Raw genomic sequence first — 22,426 nt, forward strand, 5'->3', positions numbered from 1 at the left:
CTGAGAGCAGCTGCTGGACCTTCTATCGTGTTAAGAAACACGTACGACTTATTTAGGAGCGAGGAAAGGCAGGTTCTTGGGCACTGTGCTCCTCTGCCAGCTGAGGCAAGTCCCCTCCTGGTGCTCCTGGCCCGGCAGCGTGGGAATACTACAGCTTACCTCCTCGGCAACGGGGGAAAGGCTGGGGGAGACGAGCGCTGCCGGGCAGGAGCTCTTGAGGGCGGCGGGGCGCGCTCAGCCCCACGTTATCGGCGGTACCGAGACCGAAGCAAGGCCGGGAGGCGGCGTCCCCGCTTCCCTGCGGCGGGAGCAAGGCCGGCTCCGTGCGGCGGGAGCGGGCGGCGCCGCGGGCAGGGCGTGCGGGGGGCGGGCAGCGCGGGGCGGCGGCCGCCCGGCTTTATAGGGAGCGAGGGAGGCGGCGTCTGCGGGAGGGGAGCGGAGGAGGCGGTTCTCTTCCCGGTGCCATCCCCAATCCCGCCGTGCGAGTGCGGGGCTGGCGGCGGCGGGGTGGCCATGGCCTCCATGGCGGCGGCGATCGCCGCTTCCCGCACGGCGGTGATGAACGGGAACCGGCCGCTGGACGAGCGGGAGCGCAAGCGGTTCAGCTACTTCTCCTCGCTGAGCCCCATGGCGCGCAAGATCATGGCGGAGAAGGAGCGGATCCGCGAGCGCTACGGGCCCGAGTGGGAGCGGCTGCCGCCCCGGCAGCAGGACGAGATCATCGACAAGTGCCTGGTGGAGCCGCACGTCCAGGCCCGCTACGCCGCGCACCGCGGCACCACCCGCCCTCCCGCGCCGCCCGCCTCCTACCCCAGCCTGCGCCTCAACACCGGGCAGAAGGTGGTGCGCTTCGGAGACGAGGTACCGGCCGCGGGGAAGGGGAAAGGGGAAAGGGGAAAGGGGAAGGGGCGCCGGGGGTCCGGGCGGGAGCGGCGCTGCCCAGCCCCGGCACGGGCGGGGCGCGGCGGCCGCCACCTCTCCGAGCTGCGGTGCCGCCGGGCTGGGCTGGCCGGGGTCGCGGGCGTTCCGCGCCGTCGGCAGCCGGGCGAGTCGCCCCGGTGATGAGCTGGGTTCCTTTCCCCGCTGCCTGGCTGTGCGGGAGGGCGGGATGTTCGCCGCCCGTAAAGGCAGGGAAGGCGCCGGCAGCGATAGCGCTGAAGTGGGTTTTGCAGAAAGACTTGGACGGTCTCAGTTCCCCCGACGGCGGAGCAGGGCGCTGGACATAGTCTCTTGCTGAAAATGGGCTGTAGGGAATGTTTACACTGAATTAAATCTCTTCCTTTTCGTTTCTAGTTTTAGACACGGTTAAAAATACAACGCTGAAAACATTCCAGCTCTTGGCATGTTTGACACCTTAAAAAAAATGCAGCCTGTTCCATGTCACATGCCAGGAAAAACAAGGGTGTGGAAAGATAGATGCAAAAAGTATGGATTTTGAACCTTCTGACAGCCATCTATCCAATGGTGAAGCATGGCAGTCCTTCTGGAAATCCACTGTAAAAGAGTACCCGGTCTGGAGCAGTGGGTCCTGTTACCGAGTTGAGCCCTTGAAGAGGAAGGTCTAACAATGCTTGAAGCAACCTGACAGTACTCTTCGGATACTGTGTCTCTTATTCAGTGTATTGATTCCCTTTGTTTTCTATTCTTTTACATTTCTATTCTATTCTTTTATTCTCGTATGATTACAGAGCCGGTTTCTTTCACTATCACCATATAATAACTTTAAGTGACCTGTTGTTAGTTATGTGGCTTCTACCAGAAAAAGAAAAAAATCTGCTTCTCCATTTGTAATCATCAATCCAATTTAAAGAGAGCAGTGCTACTTTTAGGCTCCTCTCCAATATCCCTTGCAATGGGATTTCTAAGAAGCATGTGGGGCACACTGATCCTGGGCATCATGGTTCCCAACCAGCTTTGTGCCAGGAGACTGCTGCCTGTGTTTCCCCTGTCAGGAAAGTGTGATGCTGTGCTGCACACACATCATATCTAAAGCTAGAGAGCACAGGATGTAGCTCATGTATGTCTAGTTCATGATATCCAAAATTCTAGATAAATATTTGATAGTAATGGCCAAAAAGAGGTGTAGAAGAAGGACACAAGACAACAAATTTGGTTGTGCAAACAACCTTTGAAAAGAAACTTAAATCTGAAGTTAGTAGTGAAAGAATTTAAAGAGTGTGGAAAATAAATATGTTCTGTTTTCCCAGCTTGGAGAGCTCAGCTGTGCTTTCTGCTTTGAATTATGTGAATCTGGAAGGAAAACAAGCATGTTTGTAGGCTGTTGTGCTGCACTGTATGGAAATAATAATTTCCTAAACATCTAGAGAGTCCATCTGAAACTGGGCAAATAGTTTTCTTTCCCCTCTTCTCCCCAAATACAGTTACAATATGCATAATGTTAATGCTTCTGTAGCCATTAACCAAAGAAGGCAAGGTTCCTCCAAATACTCGATACAAAGTGTTTAATTTTGGAAGCATCTGCCTCAATTGACTTCCTCTTTGACTTCTAAGCAGAAGTTAATATAAATTGTTTCTCTGAAGAAAAGAGATTCCACTCATTTTGGCATTCACCATTTCCATTTTAGTTCTTCCAACTGTACTACTGAGCCTTGGAGCCTTTCCTGGCTCTTCATCTGATAGCTTCCTCTCTCCTGGCTCCCTTGCTGGCATTCGACCTGATTGCTGGATGTCTGCCCTGGCTGACAAATTGTCCCTCCTCGTCCTGCTGCGGCAGAGCCAGCGCCGTGCCGGTCCCTCGCCGGTTCGGTTCCGCTTCCCGCGCTGGCCAGCGCTTGGCCTGCAGAGCTCTGCTGTCCGTGTGTCCTGCTCAGGGAGCTGTGCCCCTGCTGCCTGGGTGGTTCCCAGCTGCTGCATGCACCGTGGGCACCCAGCCCTCGCTCAGGACTATTGGATTGGTCCTGGCTGCTCTCCCTGCCTATTGTGTAGGGTATCCTAAGGCAAGGAAAGAGAGGATAGCCCACATGCCTTAGAATCACTTGTGGATACTGCAGCGCTTTCAGTGAGAGTGTTTTGTCCTGATGATGTTCTTGCTGATACACCTGGTCCAAAAGTTTCATGTTTCCAGCCACAGCTCATCTTCCCTTTTAACTGATGTTGAAATCTGTAGTGATCTACCTGGGCTTGCTTAAGCACAGAAATCTGATCTCTCTGACCTCATGTTCTTTGGAAGACGTGGTAGAAAGCAAACCGAGGATGAATACTGAAGATACTGATTTGCTGGTCCGGGCCTCTCACTGTTTCAGTCCCATTTTCATGCCTATGACCATTATGATAAGGTGGTCCAGAGGACATATGTAGTGGTCTTGTATTTCTGGACAGTTGCTTCCCTCTTTCTCACCCCCACCATTTCCTGTATATTTCTTCTAACACCAAATTTATCTCCTGAACTTGTGGCCCAGGACTGTAAGTTCTCAAACTATGAACATCTCTTACATTTTCAAAACATCTTTGACTATGTTGGCTGTGTGGGAAGGGTGTTACAGAAAATAGACGCGCAGTAACAGGACCGTGGCATCCTGTAGCCATGATCCAGTCATTTTATAATGCTAGAGCACTGCAGCACCATATGGGACTCTTAGAAAAATGCCTGGAGTCACTGCTCCTTCCCTTCCATCTTATCCTCATTGCAGCATCACCAGTCATGGAGCTGGTAGCAGAAGCCCTGCAGGCACTGTGAGCACAGTTTCAAAAGAGAATTAGGCTAACAGGGGCATTTCACACCCAGTGAAATAAGTTTTGTCCTGTTTGCTGAAGATTGACTTGCTATCATTGCACATGAGCCCAGCACAGGAGGCTATTTGTTGCTTCACCATAATTTTCTGTGTCTAGACAGCCCAGACCTCCTGACCAAGGGCTTTTGGATGCTGCAACAGAGCTTCCCCTTTCCAACAAGCCCTCAATTGCTGGCATTATTCCATTTATAATTTCTCCATTTTCATTCTAATGCCGATAGTGGTAGAAATGGAGATTAACTGAGCAGGGAAAGATCTGGAAATACAAGCTGAGATTGAGCATGAATGTAATATAGATGGATTATTTTTTAAATATGCTGTAAACAATGAGGGGAATAGGAGGAAAATCAGCAGTATTGAGAGGCTACCACCCTTTGCACACTGTAGTGTCCAGCCTTTGATAATGCAGCTGGTTTGGTGTCAGTTGATGCCACTGGGTTCTCTCTGGTTCAGTAAAAGATAATTTAGATATTCAGTTTACAGCAACAGTTTACAGTAAGAACTTCTCACTGTTCTCTTAATGCCATCCCTCTTTAACCACAAGCATGTGATGTAGACATGGAATCAAGGTCTAATTTTTCCTTTGGTTTTTAGGTTTTTTTTCTTTGAATGCATATTAAGTATTTGAGCAGTAAAAGAGTTGGATGTGAAAGAATTAACTTTTCGTTGGAAAAAATGTCATATGCTTTAGGAAGTGATAAACATTTTATGTGGAGAAAGACAGGTGAGAGAGTTTGGTTAGTTTCATTCATTGTGTTTTAAGAGGGAGCTTGACTTACCTGCCTTCAGGCAGAGATGCTATTTGTTTTGCTTAGCCTTAAGAACTTTGGCACCAAACAAAGAATCAACCCTTTACCTACTTAAAATTGCTTTAAAGCAACAAATAAGCAATATAGCAAAAACTTTTAAGTTTGGCCTGTTAGAGATTTGTGCTTTTTAAACACCCAAAAATGAAAGGCAGCATTTGAGTGCAGTAAAACCTCAGTAACCAGCAAGTCCTGTTCTAATAACACTTCTGAGAAGCATTTATTGGTGGGTTTGTGTCTTGTCCAGCTACTGTCAGCTGTGCTGAACAATGCTCATGTCAGATACACAGGCACACTTCTACCAGTGCCTTCCATTTTGAAATTCAGATGTTGTTTTCCAGCAAGCTGCCTACATATAGCAAATGTAATTTGTGGTTATTTTTTATGTATTTTGCAGCTGCTTGTTGAAGTCAAGTGTATGACCAGATTTTTGCCTCTTTCTCACTAGTCTTTTTCAGTTTTGAAATACGTTGCATGAGGCCCCATTTCTTACAAATAGGTTCTTTTTTTTAACCCTGGTGAACAAAAGTTTATTTATTTGCCTTCTTGCTGGAAGAAGGCATTGTTGTATGCCGAAAACAAAAGCTGATCAGATATGAATTTTTTTCTAATCTATGTTATGATAAATGGCCTTGAATCCTTTTTCCCTAGAATTTCCAGTCATAATTCTCTTTTGTTACTATTGAAACAGTTGATTCTTTTGCTCCCAGTTTCTTCAAGCATGTAAGAACTTGTTTATTCTACAAAAAACCTAAATTACTTTTCATATTTGGTTGGTGATAAAGATGAATCAGGCAGTCTAGATAGCAGAACATGGTTCAACAGTATTCTGTCTTTTCACTTGGTCCTCTGAATGTTCTCTGTGTGAAGACACATGAGGTGGAGGCCACAAACTTCCTTCCCTGCCCTGACAAAGGGCAGAACTTGTCGACTGTCTCCTTCATCCTAGCCCCAAGTACACTTCAAATAACCACAGACATCAATTGCTTGAAGGTTTGTATCCTCCAGCCATGTCTTATCCTATTTTATTCTTTGCTATATCCCACAGAACATCTTTTGAATGTGGACAGAGCTCCTCAGAGTTTCTGGCTCTGAGGAGGGATGAGTTGTGCAGCCCAAGAAACAATGAGCCATCATTTAAGTAAAAAAAATTAAAATGATCCTTTTTTTTTAGAGAGTTGCTGCCCAACAAGGGTCTACTACTTCCATCTTATATAATCTGTGAAACTCTTAGATTCTATCTCTGACCAGAACTTCTGACAGCTGTTACCAAAATTAATTCATTCCAGGAACTTTTTGCTTGCCAATGCCTGAGGTTGAGGTTACAAGTTGCGGTGCCAACAAGGACAATGATGCTTGAGGAGACATCAGCTTCTGTGGAGTGGGAGGCTGACTTGCTGTGTCCTGCAGGGAATGATGTATCCTGCTGCATGACAGCCTCATACCTTCACTCTGCCTTGCCCATGCTGCTTTTCCATCCCTCTGTGGTCCTCAGGGCTCGCTCTCAGCAGCGGTGTCACGGCTGAGTTCGGGGTGTGCAGGATGTGTTGGGTGAAGAGCTGTCCCTGCCAGTGCTGTCTTCTCTTGCCTCAAATACAGCAAAATAAAGAACTGGATGTCTTGGATCCAGCACGAGGATGGCTTACTGCCAAGTTTAAAACTGATCCCTGGCTGGTTTGCTTGTCCTATAAATGGCAAGAAGACAGAGCTTCCTTTAAACTCTTTAGATAAAACCCAGTGGCACTTATGCCTATGCATCTGGAGCTTTAAGGTGCTGTGACTGCATGTAGCAGTGTTACAGTGTTCTCTGGACTTCAGTTCTGTCCTCTACTGCTGTGGTTGAAGTCAAGCCCTGATTTATCCTGACCCCATGCAGACAGAAGTGTTCTAGTCCTGCTTGTGTGTGATGCTCAATGCAATGGTTAGGTTCTCCCATCTCTCTTCCCTTCTGGGCCATGATTCCTCTCTCATGCATGCTTCAGAAACGATGAACTCCAGTTGTTTAGAAATGAGCAACTCCATTTCAGAGGCAAAGGACATTGTCCTAGAAGGAATTTGAAGTAATTAGACACACCTGCTGTGAGGTATCACACATTGAGTGGTGTGGCATTCCCATGCAGACAGCAGCACACCACAGTGCAAATGCTGATAGATACTAAAAAGCAGACTTCTGCTCCTTTTTTCTTTTAAATGTTAAAACATCTGAGAATCTGTTTCCTGGATTGAGAGAACCTGAATTACATTTGTGTTCTTGGCAAAAGTGTCCTACACCAAATTTCCTTTTGGCCACAATATGTGATTGAGAAGAGCCCAGGCCTTTCCTCTTAGATGAGCTCTACCAGGCCAGTTCTTTTTAAGAGCGTGGGATCACCCTCATATATACCACAAATACCTTGCTGCTAGAAACTCTGTATTTCACAGATGAGTAATAGTTGGAGTATGCCATGTTTTTATGTTTAGGAGATAGTTTTAGATACTTCTAATCATGATCTCATAGCTCTAGGCCAAAAAATCTGCCTACAGTGAAATAAGAGAGGGCAGATCAGGAGAATGTTATCAGATGTCTGAGAAATATATTCCTAGAAAGGCAGAGACCAGGAATAAGAAGAAAAAAGCAACCACAGTGAAATGTGGGGTTCCTGTGTTGTGTTAAAACATGGTTGAGTTCTGCTATTCTCTGAACAGCAGGAGTGTGAAAATCCTTCATGGTTACTCCTGGCCTTTCCCTTTCCATAAGGTGCTCCCAATCCTGTTCTTTCCCTGGTGTGCTGCTGTGTCCACCTGCTCATTGTGGAGGGTGCAGCTCTACCTGTGGGACCATCCAATGTACCAGTGAGTCCCAGCCATGACTAGGAATAGAAATGCAATCATGTTGTTGTAATTCTTCAACATGTATGAACAACAATCATTTTTCAAATTATTTTCCACCCTTTCTTTTTTCAGTGTGGGCTGCATGTATTTCTGGAGGGCATGCCTTGTATGAAGAAATTGTTTAAATTTCTCCATTTGGGATAATTTTCAGAAATGCAGCATCTTCAAATAGTGGATTTGAGATTTGGTGCTGTGGGTGCTGTGTGGCTCCTTCACCACCTCTGAACATTTATTTCAGAGTGCCCTCACTGCCATGGTGCAATGATGTGTCCTCTTGGGGCTGGATCCAGCTGTGCCTTGGCCACACAGCTGTTTCACTACCCCATGACTGCCTGGCCGTGCTCGTGCTCTTTGGTCTGCCAAAGGGAGGAAATGGGACTTGATTTCCCTGAATCCCCTTCTTTTGTTGTTTCTGTCCCTGGGTGTTGCTAGTGGCTACCAAAGAAACACCTAGTAGAAGACTGGAAATATAATACAATTTAAAGCTGTTTGTGGAGAAACCATTTCAGGAGATTGAGACCAGGCTAAACCTTCATATATTTTGTAGATTAAATTGGTATAGTATTGATAACCTTCCCTTTAGAGGACCTGCTTTCAGTCAGTCTTAAATTGTAATCAGTGCCATCTTTAAGTAGTGCTTTCACTTTTTAGTCAGTTCTGTAGCAGTGGTTGTTATAGTTCCAGCAGTGTAACATAATGTCATCTGTGTGATGCTTCTGAGAAGATGAAGCTACTCTTCTGGTTTTTAGTCATTCTTCAATTTTATTTCAGGACATAACTTGGCAAGATGAACACTCAGCTCCGTTCTCCTGGGAAACGAAGGTAATTAAACAGCTTTTTTTTTTTTTTTAATGTTGCTTTGTCATTTTATACTATTCCTACTGCATTTATTGTCTTCATTTTGTTACTTGATAGATTAATGTCACCCTATTCTATGCAAGTGGTATAAAGTGACCATGCTGCAAATCAAACAGGACTGGTATGCTTTGATTTACATCAGGAGAAACTCAAAATGTACTTCATGAACTAACGTTCTGGCTTTGAGTGCAGATGTAAAACCAATTCATTGCAATTTTATTTTTTGTTGCAAGCTTTTTAATCAACTTTCCACGTTTAGTAAGACCCTTGTCTTAGATACTGTATGAGCATAGCTGCATTTCACTTGTAAGTCAGGAGTAAAGTAGCTAGAAGATGGTGTGAGAAATGTGCAGGTATCTCATAACTTCACTGGATTCTTTCTGAAAGCCTGTCTAGTACTTCCTCTTTTTATTATGAACTAGAATGTTATCTTAGGACAAATGTAGTGAAACTGTTAACCTGGGGCCATGCTAGAAGCTCTATGTTATTTCCTATTCAAAAGGTTCCTTAAAAAAACCCCATATTTTTCTGTGGTGAGTTGGTTTGGGGTTTCTTTTACACCTTACTTTATCTCTGGTATTTTGTTAAAGCATTATTTATGATGGGATTCTCATATGGCTAACACGGAACCAGAGTTCTCCATTTTTTCTGAGCCTGTAGTGTGAGGAAACACAGTTGTGCCATATGTGTGGTGGGAAATCAAGTTTAGTTCTTCTTGTTGGAAAAATTCTGGGAGCAAAACCACAGCTCATTGTCTTTCTCAACTGGGTATGGCAGGCATGTTAATTTAATCACACATTTCAGACTTAGTGTTTTCTGCCCTATCTGCCAGAGAAGGCTGCTACTGCCCTGTTTCCTGGTTCCTTTTTTTTTCTTTGCCCTTGAACTATGTAGATAATCATGTATGACCTTATGAATATAATCTCAGCCTAATGCAGAGTAATTATTTGGAAATGCCAGTGAATACTAAATTAATCCAGTTGACCTGAGACTTAGCCCTCCCTGCTCAAGGTCACTGCCTGTAGCTGCACCCCATCTGTGCTTTGCAGAAGCTGATTAACCTATAACTTGACGTGACTCCTGGGTCCTGGCAGCCTGCAGTGCTGCAGTTTCAGAGAAGCCAATGCCAGTCTTCACTTGCCTTAAAACTGCCTTAAAAGCTGTCATGGTCAGGAACCAGTGGAGGATTTTCTGTGTTTCCCTCTTTCCCCTCTCCCTCCTTGCTGACCAGAAATAAAAGCTGTGCCACAGCTGTGGGCTAAAAAGTTGCATGATCTTTTTCTTTAGCAAAAGTCTAGAGAATACATTTTATCTGGATTTATGGGGTGTGGTTTGGTTGGTTCCTGTGGATTCTTCCTTTTGGTTTTTCCCCAGTGTATCAATCTTTCAACCAAATCCTTCCACTGCTGAGTCTTCCTTTTCAGAAGTGGAGATCTTGCTTTGTGCTTACTCTTTGATCTTCCCTAACTTTTATGAGGTAATACTGGGAGGCAATTTTTAATGAGGTACCAGCTGAGGAAAACGTAGCCTTACTCAAGTGGTGCCATGTGAGGAAGCCTGAATGAGCTGTTCAAGAAGGTTGCTGTGTTGTAATGCATTGTTCAATGTCCTGTGAGCCAAACCTGATCCCACTGTTATTTAAGGCTGTCAGGCTCTTTCCATTCCATGAGCTCTCCCCAGGATGGGTTGTTTTTTCCACAATACTCTTCTCCCTGATCTCCCTTTAATGCAGAGCTTTTTGTTTGGTTTGGGTTTTTAGCATGTTATTGCCTAAATGTGCACGAATATGCTCTGGCTCACCCAAGGAAGGGAACGTGGTTTTGCAGAGCAGAAGAAAGTAGAGCTGCAAATCAGTAAAACCAATAGGATTTTTTTATTTTTTTTTTTAAACACTGAGACAGAAAAATAAAGCAGCCAAATGAGTATTTTCTGTAACTAACATGAGGGAAACTGTGAGGGGGTAGTGAGAAGTGTAGAGAAGAGGGGAGGGCATGTATTCTCCCAGGCTGAAGGCTCTCAGCTGTAACAGTGATGCCAGTGGGCATTCTAGTTGATAAGGTATGGAGAAATTTTTCTCACTGTAGCTAGTGCCATGGATTCCCTACTTGCATGGCAGTCAAACTTACCCAGAGAACAGTGTACTGAGTTACTGTCATTCTGTTCAGAACATTGTTGAAGGGCCTGGTGACTTCACTTGTGTCCCAAGTAAACTTTCTGTATTCTCATTTTAAACACAAATGTGAGATAGGGCTGCAGCTGTTCATATCACAACAAACACTTGCCTGAATATCTCCACTATTTTTAGATGAGTATTTCTTGTCTCACCTTTTTATTTTTAAATCCTCACACAAGGCAAACAAAGTAGAGCTACAGTGTAAATTGCCGAGTTAGCTGTTAGACAGCATTTAAAATAATATTTTTAGTAGATAACGATAACACTTCTCAGAAGGAAAACTTGGGAAGCAGTAAGTTCTCTTGGCACTGCAAAAGGGCTGACATTTTAAAACTAAAGATTGAATTGGAGGGAGTGATTTGGTTCATGGGTGGAGCCCTCATGGACATAACATGTCTTGAAATGTGGGTTACATTTTTAACTGGAGCTCTACCCAGGTTTATGAATTCAGGACATTCTATTTATGGCTTCAGGTTTACCTGAGATGAAAGATGACATTTTGGCTGAGTTTAGCCTTTGAGGTTTCTTGGTTTGTTTGAAGTAAAAATTCAGTGAAACTCAGCACAGACCTCAAGATATAAATGGAAAACAAGAATCATGCCTGAACTTGGAAGTAAAATTTCTCTGCAACTCTTCCTGAACTCAGAACTTTATGAATTTTGTGATTTCAGATTTGGGCAGGGGCAGGGGAGGACTTAATTAATTTAGTAATGGGCAGAAAATATTTCAGTTTGCCACCTCAGTTAACACACGGAATGCACTGAGCAGCATGGGAATAAATTGCAATTGACTTCTAATTCATGGTATTAATGAAAATTTACACATATATATCTAATATAATATTATTAGTATTAATTATAATTAGTATTAATAGTGGTATTAATTTTCTTGATACACGTAGAACAGTTGCTGATTCTCTTCTGTTTTCAACAGGCCTTCAGGTATTTGTTGAAAAGAGAGGCCTCTGAGGTGTGTTTAAAATAAACAAACAAAAAAAAAAAAAAGGGAAAATGAAGAAGTGACAGGCTTCAATCCCTTCAATAATCTGGTTGCTGCCTCCCTGTCTGAATTCCCTAATTATATTGCTATAGAAGTGATCTAATCCCAGCAATGATTTGGGGAGAAAACAGCTATATCCCACTTGTAATAAACATGCTTTATTAAATAATAAAGCACATTGTAATAAACATGCTTTACCAACTGCTTCCTTTGTCTAAAATTGAGGCAGTCTTCAGTATCCTTCTTTCTACAAGCCCTAGTTGGTGTTTTGTTTTAAATAGGAACACAGTGGCAGAAGAGAATTTTTTCCTTCCTTCCTTAGCAGCATGATATTATAATTGTTTGTTACAAGCTATAATTTGGTGTGATTATTTTTACCAAGCTGGCGTAAATGGCAGCACTTCCTTGGAAGGAGAGTGATCCCTGAGCTTTTGAGATTAGCCTTCCCTTTTTGATTTAGACTATGTATGTTTAAAACACAGTGCTGTAAAACAACTGTTCTTGAGCAAAAAAACCTCCACCAAACCCAACCTGTGGTAATAGAAGCTGTGTTCAAGGTCTATATTAGTCTGTATGGCCAAGTGTAGGGATTCAGTTACCTGCATCAGTCTTTGTTGGTTTTGAGCATAAAACCAGGCACTGTCAGTACAAGCTTGCTCAAGCTAGCCAGAAACAGTGGCTGGCTGGATTCAGTTCATATCTGCAGAGTACAGAATGGAATTTCTTCCAAAGGTCCATACTATATAACATTGCATTGACTTCTGTATGGACTAAAATTACTTAGATTGGTTTTGAGTGCTTTGCTCTATTTTTTGCTCTTGCAATTTGCCTCTGCTGACCTAAGGTTTTCTTTCTGACTCTGAAAAGATCCTGAAAACACCCACGGTGTGTGCAGGAAACAAAGCAAAAACTGCAGCTGCTTTGAGCCCCATATTTATTTTGGTTTTGTCCATTCAGCAAAGCAAAGTCATCTTCTAAATCTTTTAAAATTGGCTTTCTTACCTCTGCATTTATCAGGCTATGCTTAAAACAAGTTGCTTTGACAGTGTTTCTGTAGTCTTTGTCTCAACAATTTGGATTTTTCAGCCTGCCAAGCAAAACAATTTGTTTTGGCTGTATTTGTGTGACTGCTTAGTAAAATACTACACATTCCTGATGAGTGAATAAGAAGCTTTAAAAGTTCCTGGATTCTTTGTGGTCATCTTGTTTTTAATATGTACTTATGAACTGAGACCTGATTTCATACAGTGTAATTAAATCATGACATTCTCAGTGCCCCTGGTGCCTCTCTTTCAGCATACATTGTTTCCCATGAGTATATACAGCCACTGTTGCAATTCAGTGGATTATTGCTGCCTTGAGACTGAAGTTTGGTCTAAATTCTTTAATCCAGTAAATAAAATTCCTAAATACCTTCATATGGTCTTTTTAAGGAAAGATGGACATACAGCCTCCTAAAACCTGCAATTTATAATATTATTTATATTTATGATCCAGAAAAATTATCAAGACAGGACACCCTTTATTTAAAGCCTTGCAGTGGTTTGGGACCAGAGGGATAAGACTGAAAAGAACACAGGCTTCTAGATTTGCTTTACCTCAAAATACTTCTTTGTGCATGCTTTCACATGCACTCTCTACCCCCACTCTCTTAATGTGTTGAGAAAGACTTGCTCATGCAATATCTTGAAAATACTATTGCTGTTAATAGCTTTTATTTGAATTCCAATAATTTCTAGAAATTACAGTTGGGACTGTACTAGTCTGTCTGTAAACTCTTGAGACTTTCTGGGCAGAACAATTCCCAGAAATACCATTTGGACAGATGGTAGGAAAAAGAAAATATTTTTATTTTATTCCTCAGATGGGGATTTATACATACAGGAACTGCAGCTCATGCAAAGTAATACAAAATCAATGAAAGCAGTGGGGAACTGAAACCCTCTCTCTAGAATCCCAAACTGTGCCTGAAAGACAATTCCCTTTTGACCATGAAATCACACCCCACTGCTCAGTGTTTGCCTCCCCAGGGTGGCAGCTGGTGGAGTGCCACAAGTGCAGTTCTGCTTCTGAGCCCTGCATGGGCAGGTGCAGCTCACAGCAGCTCTGCCCAAACCTTTACAGGTGAGCTGCTGCCCTGAGTTTGGCTGGGGCCAGGAGAGATGTGCATCAAGATATTCCCGTGGCTGGCAAACCTAAAGGAAAAGGGCATTTTTTGGGAGGGAGGGAGGGAGGGGGAGGTTGCTGTCTTTTAAATATAGTTTCCTTCCTTCTCCTGCTGACGCAACCAATTGCCAATTTGCAATCTGATATAAGAAATTGAGAGCAGAACTCTAATTAAAATCACATTTGTAGGGTCTAGTGACTCATTAGAGTGTACAGTACTACTCATTACTTAGATATCAGCATAGGGTGTTTCACACATGGGCCTTTTCTATCTCTGTGAAATTATCTTCCTACTTAGGCTGCTGCTCTGTTGTTTGTTTTTTCCTTGCGGGGGAGGGTGTTTTATTGCCAATTTTTTGACTGGAAAGATATTGCCTATTAATCATTTTCTTTCATCAGCTACATTTCTTAGGGGTTTAGATGTGTTAAATAACCTCAGAAGTCTAAGAGAAGCATTACATATTTCAGGGAAAACAGAATACCTTGTGACTGGTCCACAGAAGGTCTTGGCTTCTGGAATTAAATGCTAGAAGCAGAATTATCCCTGTGACCTCTCAGAGCTGTATTTACATCATGCTGAGACACAGTGCTTTCAGAACCTGTCGGGGTAGTCTTGTCTTCTCTGCCTTCCTTGTGGGAGAACGAAAACTCCTGAAGTATTTTCATTGGGATTATTCTGTGTCAGGCTATGAGCTGTTTGATCTCCAGAGCATTCTGTGAGACAGATATGCAATCTCAAGTGTCAGGTGGTCCTGTCTTCTGAAATGGGTGCACCCTGTGGTCTCTGCACAAAAGGGCAGAGAGGACATCCTCTCCAGAGCATGCAGCCACGAGCAGGTTGGAAAGGCACTGAAGTTGGAAAGGCATTGCCTGAGGTGCTGCTGCAGTGCCAGGCTCTTCTCTATGCTAGGAGTGATGTGCCACTTCCAAGCCACATCTCTGAGTTGGATATTTTGCCCCATAAAAAGAACATTAAATATCACTACAGTCAGTGGCTTTAGCTCCACAATCTGAGAACTTCTCAGAAGGCCTGGCTCAGCTTGTCTGGCTAGCTGCTCCTGAAATGCAGAGCCATCTTGTTGGTTTACTCTTTTCCTAATTTTTGTTTGAACAGACCCATACTTGCCTTCCATGGGTGTTTTTTCTGGATTTTATTTCCAACGCTGCCCTGGTGGACCTGGGGGCTGTGATGGCTGCTCTGCACTCCAGGCACTGATCTTCCCTCTCCCTTGGGCTGGGGGGTGAAGGAATCATTCTACTGAAAGTGACTGCTGCTGTGGTGGCCTTTAGCTACTGTCATCCCCAGTGGGAGCCCCAGGACAGGCTGTTCAGAAGACAGCAGACTGCTGCAGGACAAAAAGTAGCGCTGTTTTAATTCCTACATGACTTAAGTCTTCTAAGATGGATTTTTTTTTTTTTAACCTGTCTTTGATTTTTAGAATCTGCCTTTTGTTTTTTCTCTTGGCTACTGGGGAATTGCAGGTCTATTTGATATTGTGTTGTGTGTTTTTTTAAGCTGGGATTTTATCAGTTCCAAAGTCTTAAAGCATCTTAACTTCAGGGTGGTAAATCACTATTCAGTAGTACTGCCAAATGAGCTTAGGGAAATAAATCCCTATATTTTAATATAGAGAATGGCAGTCACTGTAAATAATCCTCAACACCATTGCATCTATGGTTTGTTTATGCAAAATTTATCTGTGAATAAATATCCTGCTCTTAATTTTACGTCATGGCTTGTTTAAAAAAAATAAATCAGAGCACTGAGGTTTTTCTCCATAGTTTTTTTGCAGGCAGGGTGGGATGTTGAGTTGTTTGGTAAGACTTGTGTGTATCCTTGCCCTCACCTTATTCTAGCTGAGCTATAATTACTTGGAGCTTGTTTATGTTCTGCATCTTTTGATAGCACAGTATATTCTTCATGAGAACACGGAGCTTGGTGCTCTCTTGCCTACAGCCTTGGAAAAATGATGCATCTAATTCTTTAGAAAGGTCAGATCTAAGTCCATGAATCAAATTATGTGTAGTCAGCTGCTGACTGTTTAAAAAAAATTGTTTTATAAATAATCAGTTGCTGGTTTAACAGTTGTTCTTTGATGAGAAGTTGTGAATATTAACTACCAGGCTTGTGAGTCCTGCTAGATCTAGAGCCCCTTTGAACTTCACATGCACAATAATGTAGGACTCAAGATCAAACACTTCAGTGAAAATGATATGCAACTAGGACTTGTTTTAGACTGAAGCCCATAGATGCTATTGCAGTTTTATTTGGGAAAGGCTGGGCAATAGAGTAGAATGGTGAAAAAACATCACAAATTTGTAATGAACTTCTAAAGTGTCTTTCAACCATTTGTAGCAAAGGCTACAAGTCCTCTTGAGTTTTTTTCAAACCCAATCAGGCCCATGATGACAACAACACAGCTTTAACAGTAAAGGCTTTTTTTTTTCCCTTGCATTATTTGTCCCTTTTTACAAACACAAATCTGTGTATTAGGTTGTTCTTTCCTGGCACATATGCTTACATGTTTCTCAGAGGGTAATAAGGCTTAACTTTTATTAGCCTGAAGAGTGTCTAGCTAGTTGAGAATCATTTTACTGAGGTGGTGGTAAGTAAAGCAAACATTTGGAAGTACTGCTCACTTTTCTGTGACTTGTAAGATTTATTTCATGCATTAACTGTGGTCACTTGCTTCCTTGGCCCAGTGTTACCTCTCAGAAGTGGGTACAGCTATCTCAGCACTGCAAGTGAAAACAAACCAGGGCTCAGGAATAGGTGAAGAATGGTCCTGCTGGAGTTATTTCTCTTCCTTTAGAGGGGCATTAGAATTATAAAACTATTTACCTATGCATACCTATTACATCTAATCCTTTATCTTGGAAGCAGATGGACCTGTAACCAGCTATTTCAAAGACTGTAATGGAAAATTGTCTTTTGAGCTACACTCTGAAGCTTTTTTGCTTAAAATTTTCATGTAAAACATCTCTGACTTTCAAAATGCATCTGCAGCTGTTGTAATGTTTTAGTGCTGCTATTCTAATGTTTCAGTGCTGTGCATGCTGTGCACTGCTGCCTTAGATGGCACTGAGTAACTCCAATACAATTCCTTTCTCTGTCTCCTCTGCAGCAGGTCTGGGACTTTTATGTTTGCTTGCAGTTCAGACTTTTAAAAATAATTATTTTTATGAAACTACAAAGATAGACATTTATGGAGGAATTAAGTTAGCTTTGCTGTGGTATTTGTTGTCTGAGAGCTGTCTTGGAGTGGGCTGAGGTGTTATCCATGTGCACCAGGGTCAGAAAGTCAAAACTGCATCTGTGTGAAGCTCTATGAAATGCTGTTTTTCTGTCCCTGAACAGAGTCAGATGGAGTTCAGCGTTGCATCTCTCTCCATACAAGAGCAAGGTGGTGCCCAGCTGCAGAACGAGCAGAGGCAGCCTGCTAAAGCAGCACCCGGTGTCCAGGTCCCTAAATCTTCTCAGGCCAGTAAGCCCCCTAGCTCTGAGGGCTTGATAGCACCCAGGAAGGAAGAGGAGTCATCCTTCTGGAAGATAAACGCAGAGCGCTCCAAGTTTGAAGGAGACAAGTCTGAGTTCCAGTCCCTGACCCCCAGCCAGATCAAGTCCATGGAGAAAGGAGAGAAGCCCCTTCCCTCTTTTTACAGACAAGAGTCTGCTCCAAAGGAGATGACCAAAGCTGAGAAGCCCAGCATAACTAAAGCAGAGAAGTCTGCTGCCCCCAGCACTCCTTCTGTGTCTCTTGAGTGGGAGAAACCTCGACCTACTCAGCTCCCTACTAGTTCTCTAGATGACTTCTTTCTTCCTGATCCACCACAGGATCTGGCTTCTTCTAGGACAAACAAGGAAGATACTGATGGTACTATACTTACAGACCCACAAATGCCTGCACAGGTGAGTACTGCTATGCCCACTGCCTTTATATTTAAGAACTGTACAGCACATTAAAATCTGGCAAGGCCACTGGAAGGTTAGGGACTCCAAAAATCACTAAGCCATTGCTCAGTTTGATGGCTTTTTTGTCTTTCAAATGTGAAGAAGTCTATTTAATCTGTTATTTAACAGTCTGTTTGACGTGTTAACTTCAATTAAGTGCTTTTTAACACATAGGATAAAGGCACAATTTAAATCTAACACCCGAAATGCTGACAAGGCACCAAGTAGCTCATTGACAGCAACCTAGCAAGTTGCTGTATCACATAAAAGAGGTTGTGGGGCTTGGGGGTTTTATTTGCAAAAGCAAAACACTTAATGGAAAGAATAAGCTTTTTAACTTGAAAAGTAGGTGAACTAGGGTCTAGCATACTTTTTTGGTACACACAACATAGTGGTGAATGGTGAACTGGTTCTCAACTGTTCCAAGCAGTAGCCTGACAGCCACTTCCCAGTGCTTTGTCCCAGGCAGCTGTGCTGCTTTCAAATGTGTTTTCTCTTAAAGTCCAAAATAGAAATAGAATGAGCTTCCAGAATTAGCCTTTTCAATGTTTTTTTTAATGAAAAAACCCAAACAACCCACCAACAAAAAATAACCTTAAGCAGCTCAATAGCCAATTGAAGCTATTTTAAAAAGCAGATGCTGAGCTGTGAGAAAAGAAAGGAAACAGCAGGATATGATACAGGGAGGGGAAAAAAAGAAAGAGATCAAAAGCTTGAAAACTGTGAAGTAGAGAAGAGGAGTGGTACTTCAAGCAGAGCTGTGCAGTTCTGTTTGAAATCTGTGGCATCGCTCTGGCAGTAGCCTGACACATTGCTGTACACCTTCAGCACTTGACACAGCTTTTTCTGTTTTCTCAACTTTGTTCAAATTCCAAAGGAGATGATGTAAAGTCAGAAAGATGCAGGGTGAGGTAACTGGTTGCAAGAGAAGTGCACTTAGGAGAGTGGCAGCGCTTAGGAGAGAACCATACTTAAGCCACTGAAGTATTTGAAGCCCTTTGTTTAGTTATCATTTTCTCAAGCTGAGGGATAATGCTTCCTGAGCTGCCTAGCTACAATTTGTGAACATGGTTGTCCTTTAATTTGAGTTAAAGGCTTTATAATATTTTCTTACAAATTAACAGTTTCAGTTCCTTTGTGAATGTTTTCAAGATAACTGAGATTGTTTGAAAAACCTGTTTTTTCTCTCTGTGGAGAAACAACCCTCCCATGTGAAAATAGGAACAGAGGAGCAGACAACTTCATGTATTATAAGAATTTCTTCCTTTCTTCTTTTCTGGATTATCTTCCCTGTTCTGGGAAGCCGGGCTCTAGGAAGAGAATCCAGAGACTCTTCCTAAACATTAGAATCACCTTAAATGCCATGGCTAACCCTGCAGGAGTGAGTATGTTCTGGATAGAGTAGTAAATAACTTGTCATCAAAGTTTCATCTGTGTAGTTTTCTGCAAACAACTGACTCTAATTGCAACAGACAATCTGTTGAATTAATGATGCTTGCCTTCTGTGTTTGTTTCATTCTCTGTAATTCCCAATGTAGTCTGAAAAATTGATCTTCATTAATTTTTTCCATGAGGGAAAAAACCAAAACATTTTGCCTGCGGACCACAAGAATAATTTTATTTTTATCTGGAATTGTGTTTTTGGGCACTGTGAGTATTTTTCCATGTCATGTCTAGCAGTTTATGGTATAGGTACTTAGGTATCCTAGAGCATGGTAAAGACCTTGAAATATTGTCAGACATCATTTTAAACTTCAGTTATTAGATAGGCAGTCAAATGTTGAGTTTGCAATAACATAATTAACAACTAAATCTTATTTCCTTTTTTTTACCTTGCAGACTAGTACAAGCAATGTTATCTTGAAGACTGGCTTTGATTTTCTAGACAACTGGTAAAAGATACTTCAAAACAGATCAAACCAGTTTTGGGGAAGGAGTGGAACACCTTTCTCCCTGTATGTTAATTTACTAGCATTTGTGTCTTTTTCTAGAAGTAACTTTCAAACTCTTAAATGTTGCCTTTGTATAAACTTTTGTAATACCGTATGCATTTTTGTTTTTTAAACAGTGATAGAAGTGTGGTTTCATTTGGATATTTTTTAATATCTGTTAAAAGTTTTAGTAGCTACTGTATTGAGAGGATGGGAGAAGTTACTGTACACATGTTAAGGAAACACAAATGAGAGTCTCTGTATCCTAGAAATGGAACCTACAGGACCAGATTGCAGTTTTCAGTGGAAACCTTGCTAGCGTGGCTTGTAAGAAATAGTGTTGCACGTGCAGTGGTTCCAAGCATACTTCAGATAGCTAGCAAAAAACAGTATGAAAGGCAAGCATCCAGAATTGCATTGATTTGTAGATTTTTTTCCCTTTGAAAGTATCTTTTGTACCACTTACTGAAGACACTTTTTCTTCTGAAGAAGGCAAAGGCATTGCCAAAATGATGGATCCAAAAAAGCACTGTGTTTGTACCCTACAAATCTGCTAAAATAACTTAAGAGTTTTAGAAAAATGACCTGGGGAAATGGTGTTTCTGGTGTTTGAATTGAAGGCTTGGGGGTGGGTAGAAGGGAGTGGGACAACACCTAATGAAGTGGAGAAATTCTTCAGGGAACACAATTTCACTGCCTCCTTACTAGAGCATAACTCTTCATAATACTAGTGCTGGAACTACAGCACTGAGAATTTCTGGAGTGTAGATTACCTTTGTCTCAGTAAACCACTATGTTTATGGGAGGTCACAGCAGTGTGAGGCTTTTTTGTTTTTTAAGCAGCTTATCGTCTCAAGGACTCATTAACTTTGGTGCTTTTTCCTCCTTGTGGGTTCATCCTCTTTAGTATTCAACATCTGGCTTACATTTATTCCTAAGGTGCAGAGAGGCATCTCAAGGTGGCCCTTGGCAGTGTTGCCTCCAGTTCTGCTTTTGAATGATCTTTGGTGTTTAAAATGTAGAGAGCAAGAGTAGCTGTCATTTGGATCTGTTGTCTCTGAAATGCAGCATGATTTACACCCTGATTCTCACTGTGTTTACCTCACCTTGAAGCCTTAATTCCCCCACGCACAGCCAGTGACTGGTCTGCTCCAATGCCAAAGGTTTGACTTTTCCCTTTACCTCAGCAATAGTCCCATAGCATTTGTTTGGGGTAGAAGGCAAAACACAGGGCTCTAATGGGTCCTAGCCAAGGCTGTAAGAAGGTCACCATCTCCTAAGCCATAGTTGTGCTAGGCTTCTCATGGATTAGCACTTGACATTTGGTTCAATGCCAGGGGCAGTTAAATGTGCAGAATTGGATGCAGCAGGATTTTTTCTGCTTGTTACAGGAAGAGTTTGCAATGTCCTGGAAGAATCCTTGCCTCTAATTGGTGTGCTGCTTGCTCTGAACAAGCAGAGTGTGCTGATAGAGCATTAAAATTTACTTGTTGGACAAGGAAAATGCTGTAAGCATATCCCCCCTTTTCTTGCCCCCACACGCCACCAAAAGAACGCAAAAAAAACCCCAAAACACCAAGGCCAAAACCTCCACTTTTTCTAGTGTTTTCTAAAAAGGTTCCTTAGCTAAATGGAAAGATCACCACAGAGTAAAAGTCATTGTATAGCATACTCTTATTTATAGGCTTCTGAAAGCTTTTTTACATTCTTCCTGAGATGTACAAACTCCTGTAGTTGTGGATGTTATCTCTGCATTCAGCAGTTCAGAAAATATTTGTTGTTACCATCCTGGATTTTTCCGCTGTTTTTTTCTTTTGTAGCATTTGCTACAAGCATCCAGAGTTAATGCAGCTTAGAAGAACTTTACCACAAATTCTTTAGGTGTATTATTGACATCGACCTGCACCTTCCTTTTAAACCTAATAAATGTTAATCTTGGGGTTTACAGTTACCAGTGAATCTGATTTTCTGTACATTCAGCTGCTGAAAATCCAAAATGAAGATGCACATTCTAATCTTATTCTGATTTGGGGAGATCTGAAAACAAAAGTCTCCTACTGTCAAGGAGGGTTACTTTAAATCTCTGGTAATACCTTAAAGCTTCTTAGGGAAGAACTGGGGCTGCCTGTCTCTTCCATCAGCTAACTCGACCCTAATACACATTGGGACCAGCTGGTAGAACATGCTGCAGAACTTTTTACTTATCCTGGTAGGTTTTTCCTGTGCTTTGACAAGAGTTGATGCTCCTTCTTTCTTGAATATGTTTTTATTAAACATTCTTACAAAAACAAAATTGTATTTGGTCACATTTTATATTAACAATGTTTTAATAAAGTCACTTTAAATAGAACTGTCAAGGTTTTTGTGCTGCTTTGTATGTTGTCCTTGATACTCTGCTTTCCTTGGTGCCATTGGAGTTGTTTGGGGCATCTTGAATCTGCCTGAGAGACAGCCAGGAATGATTTGATTCAGAATTTAGAAACCAAATTTTTTATATCGGGGAAAAAAAAATCAACACACTTCAGCTGTTTTTTCAAGCCTTTCAGTGAATCTGTTTGGGGAGGTATCCTTGCTTTATCATGTGATCTGACAGCTGGGGGCAGGATGAGATTTGGGAAGACTAAAATCTATTTGTACTTCATTGTAATAGACTCAAACCTAACACACACACTCTCCCACCAGTGTCTCCAGGTAATCCAAAGCAGAGTCTGGATCATTATTGCAGAAGCAATTTGAAAGCTGCATGTTGTGGTTTAGCCCCAGCTGTCAATGAAACACCACACAGCTGTTCCTTCACTTCACCCAAGCAGGATGGGGGAGAGAATGGGTTATGTGTGGGCTTAAAAAGCATCTCACAAAAAGGAAGGTGCTAGCAGAGGCCACGGGGTAGTCTCACTGCCTGCCTTTTGTGATGTGCA

General features: G+C 42.3%; 1 protein-coding gene across 1 annotated transcript; it reads left to right on the forward strand.

Annotated features, from left to right (window-relative positions):
• The first annotated feature begins 470 nt into the window (after positions 1-470).
• Positions 471-21,858, forward strand: C3H1orf198 (chromosome 3 C1orf198 homolog). The gene is made up of 4 exons (XM_036380874.2): positions 471-861; positions 8,201-8,251; positions 16,984-17,535; positions 19,417-21,858. The coding sequence occupies exons 1-4, from the start codon at positions 514-516 to the stop codon at positions 19,471-19,473; spliced, it is 1,008 nt and encodes a 335-aa protein (XP_036236767.1). The 5' UTR covers positions 471-513; the 3' UTR covers positions 19,474-21,858.
• Positions 21,859-22,426: the final 568 nt, after the last annotated feature.

Source organism: Molothrus ater, chromosome 3, assembly GCF_012460135.2.
Source record: "Molothrus ater isolate BHLD 08-10-18 breed brown headed cowbird chromosome 3, BPBGC_Mater_1.1, whole genome shotgun sequence".
In the NCBI taxonomy this organism is placed as follows: domain Eukaryota; kingdom Metazoa; phylum Chordata; class Aves; order Passeriformes; family Icteridae; genus Molothrus; species Molothrus ater.